At 43.5% G+C, this 6,416-nt stretch overlaps 1 protein-coding gene across 5 annotated transcripts in view; it reads left to right on the top strand.

The window, feature by feature from the left end:
- Positions 1 to 6,416, top strand: part of LOC116849386 (furin-like protease 2) — a 474,332-nt gene that overhangs the window by 23,248 nt on the left and 444,668 nt on the right. The window contains exon 3 of one of the 5 annotated variants that reach the window (XM_032826508.1): positions 3,788 to 3,828. The exons of the other annotated variants lie outside the window; for them this stretch is intronic. Within the exon in view, the coding sequence (XP_032682399.1) occupies positions 3,788 to 3,828 (41 nt within the window). The remainder of the gene's footprint in view (positions 1 to 3,787; positions 3,829 to 6,416) is intronic. 5 annotated transcript variants of the gene reach the window in all.

The following is a 6,416-nucleotide window of genomic DNA, read 5'->3' as shown; positions in this document are numbered from 1 at the left end:
GGGGGGGGGGAAAGAACGCAGTCTAGTCTCTCGCTCGTTCGCTCGTGCAGAGTCCTTGCTCGCGTTCTTACGTCGAACACATTATCTACTGGATGTGAAACTTTATGGCGAGTTGAATTGCAGCGCGGAAGTTACGGTAGAAGCCGAGGTGCGCGGAAAATGTGAAAAGAAGAAACGCCCGGCGTGGAACGTACCGCTTCATTGTAACTTATCACGTCTTCGTGAGCAGTAAAGCATTATAAGCACCGGGCATAATACAAGCTGTTTTTACCGAGAGACCATTGTGCGCGAGTGTTAAGATGAACTATCTGAAAATTGACGTAAAAAGTCCGCTCTCTCGTTCTTCCTCGTGTAACGCGTAACGAAGAGATGTCACGAGAATCTGCGAATTGAGCATCGGACGAAAGATGTTACTTTAGTGATCCATCGTTCACGCATAAATTTGCACGTCGACGAGAAATTTATCTTTGATATTTAATCTCATTACTATGTTTAAATTATGCATTAATGCATCTCTCTCTCTCTCTCTCTCTTCTTGCCTTTCTCTTATAGATTCGCGATAAAAGCGACCAAAATTTTCGTAACGACAAAATTTATCGACTTTGCGAAATATTTTCGATACATTTTCGCCGTTCTTCCATTTCGTCCCCGAATCGTCTTCTCCCGAAACGCGACACGGAAAAATAATTATCCGAATTCATATACACGAAACCCGTTGTGGAAATCCCCTACATGACATTTCCCCTTCGCGAAATCTTATTCATATACGGCCGGCGCAGGCGACCGGATATTCCCTTTTATTGGTTCAACCTGGAGCACTATCGGCCCGGCGAACGTCTAGGGAGCCGTTACCGCCCGTAGATAACGGTCGACGTTCCGCGAGAACGGTATCGTGCTATCCTCTCTTCTTCCCCCCTCCTCGCGCATCATCCTTCCCCTTTCTGTCGTTGTGTAAGCGACTTTACGGGAAACGAGAAAGAACGAGGGCAAAGGACACGAAAGGGTGGACGTCGGTGGGGGGGGGAGGGGGGGGGTGCTGGCTGAGGCACGGCACAGCACGGCACGGAACGATCGTCATGTATCCAGCGTGCATCGGCGAGTGGCTACATTTGCCAGGTCCCGGTAATAAACTTTTATCTCGCGACACGTATACGTATTCGCGGGGAGCGCTCCCTTGCCCTGTGCCCTTCTCATTGTTCTTTTTTCTCTCTCGCGTTTTCGCACTCTCGCCCCCGCGTCGGCCGGTACGCCGCCCTTTTCCGTCCGGAACGCGAAACCGACCGGGGGTTGATGCAGCAACGGGTGGGATAAATGTGGGAGGAAGAGAGGAGGTGGCGGCGGACGAGGATAGCGCGAGAAGAGAGAGGGCAGTATGACGGATAAAACGCGCTGCGGTGAAAAGAGGGGTCCGCCATCCCCGTACGTCATCCCCCGACGAGATAAAAACTTTAGCGCTCGTTGTTGGAAAAATGTGGCCATCGCGAGGACTGGCAATGCAGGTGGAGCGGTGGAGCCAGGAGCACAAGAGATCGATGGTGGTGGAAACGCCGCGAGACAATCGCAGGGACTATCGCGACGAGAGAGTCGTCCCGGGAGCGGGCGTAGTGTTTCGCGCGGGGGATGTGTGAGAGAATTTTTCTTAATATTACATTATATGTACCTCTGTCTGACCGAGTTCGCGTGATATCTTCGCGTGTGGAAAAGTCCCGGGTGAATCGCGTAGAAGGGAATAGGAGAGAGCATACACGATGTCGATAGATTTTTCCGGGAAATCATTTTAGACGCGAACAGCATCGGAGCTTGCTCGTCGGGGTGCAGCACGGGGACGCTGCGGAGCGGCTGCGGTGCGGGTTTTAGCAGACGGTGGTGACGCGTCGCTTGAACGACAAGCGGAAAGAAGTCCGCCGAACTATTCCGACATTGTGCGACAAAATGTTAAATTCGCGTTTGACAACCGCGCGCCGCGTGTTCTCATATCCGTCGCGCCTTGCGGTGTAGATGTATGCAAATTTGCAAAATCCGTCCATTATGCATAGCGCCGAGCTATTTTGCGGAACGTATCGACGTGGCCGGATCGAAGAGGCTGTCGGAGAAGCGTGCAATATCGCGTGAAATCTTAATCTGACTGATTAACACGACTGACTGATTTGTACCGTCTTGTGCGGGTTGTGTCTTACTAGATTCGAGGGAAGCAGCGCGATATTTCTTGCGGCATTTTAAGAATCTTAAGGACATTGGATTGGAGTTGAATGACTCACGTCGTTGTGGGACGCGTAAGAGAGAGTTCGACGAATTCGTGACCCGGCGACAAAGTAAACTCGATAAACGAACTCGATAAATTCGTGCCCGTGAAATTTCGCGCATAAGGACGTTAACCAAGTTCCACCTCATTTCCTACTTTGGTAATAAGTTTCGTTCAACTCGGTCAAACCGCTCTCGAGTTATCTGTCGACCAGATGGATGGAAGAACGGACAGACAGGTTAAATTGGATGTAACGACGAAGAAGAGGTCGGGGGTGATCTAAAATTATGAAACACATCGTCGCCATCAACGCCAACGCGCCTTGTACACGTCGAACGTGGCCGCCGTGACGATCGAATTTCGTGTGGCGCTCGAGTTAAGCCAATTGATTATCCTCCACCTCCCCGGGCGGACCCCCTGTAATCACGAGTATCAAATTTCTCGCTGTACCTGTTACGTTTCGCAAGGAGCGCGCGCTTAGGTTCGCCGGAATTTACGGTGGGTTAGTAACGCGATTACTCTTCCCAGCTCTGTGGCGGGCTGGCATATCACGAGCGCGTCGTCCAAATCTCTCTCTCCTTCTCTCTCTTTCTTTCTTTCTCTCTCTCTCTCTCTCTCTCTCTCTCTCTCTCTCTTTCTCTCGCTTAGTGTCTCTAGCTCTCTCTTTCAACATACTCGAAATTAAGTGGTAGAAACTGGATCTTGTATCGCGATTTTCCGTCAACCGTGAATTTCCTCGTCGTTATACAGGATACTCCAAATTATCGCACGTCCTCTCATGCATTTTGTGACAACTTTGAACTACACTCGTCTTCAGTACATTGAGAAAAAAATATTTAGTATTTGTAACTATCATCACATAGAGAAATAATTATTATAAATTATGTGTGTATAGTCAAGAAAATCATTTCTCTCTTTATATTAAATTCTACTATAATATTAGTGATATATATAATATCTACATGATATAATATACATATAACATATTAAAAGAACATTTGCACAAACTTTATTTTTTCTTTTACTTGCGCAAGTCTTAATAAATACTATATAAATAATCGTACAATAAAACACAAAGATGCTTTGTATTATGTCCGCCTGCGCGCAATTTACTTCTACACACGTAAAAATTTTATTTAGTATATGATATTATATTATAGATATATATGTATAATATACTATTATTTTCACGTTAAAATAATAAAAAAATGTGGGCCAAAAATAATTATAATTTTAGTTATATGAACCGTTGTTTTCTCTTAGTATAGAAAGCGTGCTATCGTTCTGCAATAGTTATTTTAAGTGTGTGTGTGTGTGAGTTATTAATTTTTTTCAAGCATGATATATTCTCTCGCAGAAAAATACTCGAATCAGATATTATTCAATTAGTTTATTCTCGTTTAAGTAATACTCGTATGAGCACTCAAAAAATATAATCTTTACTTGCGGAATCCTCATGCACACATGCATAATCATATATAATTTCATTATCATAAATAGCGCACAGATTTATCTTTAACGTGCTTTTCTCTTTTTTTGTTTCAGGTAAGTGAGATTTTTCCGAAATTGCTCACCGTAAATTGTAGGTATGTATGCATGTATCACTTAACCTAAAAAAATATAATCTTATTATTAATGAAATCTCTTTACACACATATGGGAAAAGAATTCTTCTGAAATCAAAAACAAAATATCTTAAGCACAATATTCTTAAGTTAGAGAAATTTTGTCTTTTATTTACAGTTGCAATTTTGTTCTTAATTTCAATAATATTCATAGAAATTTAATTTAGTAAGAAAGCATTTTACTTTAAGTAAATATATTCCTTTTGACTCAAAAGAAAAAAAGTTAAAATAATGTCTAGTAAATTTCCGATTAACCTTCATTAAAAGAGGAATACTTTTTTGACAAAAGTTTTCACTTAGAGTATGGAAATAACATTTTGCAACTAGAGTCTACTTTCTGATGTTGGAATATTTTAGAAAGATTTTTTATTGAGACCGTAACAACACACAAGAGGATTTCGCGAAGGATGAGATAATATTTTTGTCGAATAAGATGTCCGTATATCGTGTTTTAATGTTCAATATATCGAGCGCAGTGCTAATAACTACAACACTATTAAACTGCAGTGACAGAGTAACGACTCACAATCGATAAACGTCAGGTAACATCGCGGAGGGTTTCATGCCTGATACGTTTAATTCCTCCCTCACTTTCGTAAGTCTGACGGGAAATTATGTGACTTTACCTTGCAATGTAAAAGAATGTGACGTTTACGTTAGCAAAATAGCGGCACTCAATTAGAGGGTAAGCTCCCGCGCCAAACCCTTAATACTTACAAGACTTAATTGAAAAAAACCCTTTTAACGTTTTAATGCAACGAAATCCCCCTGAAGAAAGTCGCGTCGCGCACGAAGAATAGGGCTATTGACACGCGTCGCGTACGTACGCCGGGCCGGTATAATCACGAAATCAAACTGCCGGTGGTATCAATCGTTTCGCAAGACAGGCAATTAAGCTCGTCGGAAATGACTGCGGGCTGGTAACACAGTTCTCTCTCTCTCTCTCTTTCTCTCTTTCTCTTACCCGGTCAAGTCGACACCCTTCTCCGAGATGACCCGAGCCTAACGTGTCGATTCTGCGATCACGATTGCACGCCGTTATGAACGATATCTAAGCGGTCATTATCTCACGGCGGCTTTATGCTCGCTCCAATAGGTAAATATATAGAGTTCCTCAAGTCAGAGTTAGGACACCGTCTACTGTTTATAAGGAGGAAGCGAGTGAATGAGTGAGAGAAAAGCTGCAGCGTGCTTCGTCATTTCAGTCTTAAAGCTTTTCTTTCACTTCTCCTTTAGAGAAGTTTCACTCCCGCTCATATCATGCCTAAGAACGGCGGACAGGATGCGGGCCAATCGGGAATCATCATACTTTGTTTTAACTCGGACCAGAGAAACTCTAGGTACATCTGTGTACAGTTAGTTAGGCTTGTGTGCACCGCGTGAAGAGAGTGTCCCGCTCGTCTGCTCCAGAAAAGTTGGTGCTCGATGGGGCATTAAGGCGAGGCCATTCGCGGAGAAAGGATTTCGTGTACGCGGTCGCAGGACTTTCCCACGTGTATAACCGCACTCGAGAGAGCCTCGTACACCTTCGCGCACGTACGTTTACATTGCACGACTGCGCGAAGAAATCTGTCGGCGTGTGTGTGTGTATGTGTGTCGCTCTCGTCCGTACCTTCCTCGTGCTACCGGCTCGCTCCAAAAGTCTAACGTTATTCGCCGGTGAAACGCCGTTGAATCCGTTGAAATACCTGAAGCCACAATTTTCTTCCGGGAGAGGACTCGAGGTACAAAACGTGTTGTGTACGTATATTCGGTCGGGGCTGATTACGTCGCGCTGTGCTAATACAGGATTAAGCCGCGTAACCGAGTTACACTTCGCATGAAACGTCCTGTACTCGTTCCCTCGCCGTTTATATTTCTACACCCACGCGGTGATACCTATATGTATCTATTTACGGCGATATATGTGTGCAGCCGAGTTATATTATATATTTTCCAACGGACCACGCCACGACGTTCCCTTCCTTTCTTTGCCGGGAAAAATGCCGGCTTCTATGATCATCCGTGAGGTCGCAGTAAAACGCACGCCCTTAATAATGACGAAGTCGTTGACCGCTCGAGCAGGATTGAACCTGCTGGGATGCGAACGCCTCTCAGCGAGGCAACGTGACGAAAGACCGCGGCGTTAGGATATTTCCAATTGGAGTTGTAGCACGATCCGATTTAAAGTTATATAATAATTCATTACATTGAACTGAAATCCGATAATGCTTTAATAGCGACATAATTGCGACGTTTCGACAACATTTTATATAGCACCGTTCAAAAAATATAATCTTATTGTCAGCGAAATCCTCTTATATACGGCCTCGAAAGGACTTTTCTAAAAGAGGGAAGTATTTTAACCTCTCAAAATAAAAATAACTACAGTTGCAAGCTGTAATTTTTTGTAATCCCATATTCTAACTAAAAATTCTTACGAAAGAGTATTCCAAGTGATAAGATTATATTTCCTCTTCTAGTGAAGTGAACTGTTAAAAACTCAAAATTGGACAGCTACTATATATATATATATATATATATATATATATATATATATATATATATAT

This window comes from Odontomachus brunneus, unplaced genomic scaffold (assembly GCF_010583005.1).
Source record: "Odontomachus brunneus isolate Ranch 3 - 2012 unplaced genomic scaffold, Obru_v1 Obru_scaffold_114, whole genome shotgun sequence".
In the NCBI taxonomy this organism is placed as follows: Eukaryota; Metazoa; Arthropoda; class Insecta; order Hymenoptera; family Formicidae; genus Odontomachus; species Odontomachus brunneus.
Note: the sequence above shows the minus strand (reverse complement) of the source record. Positions and strands in the feature narration are given on the sequence as shown.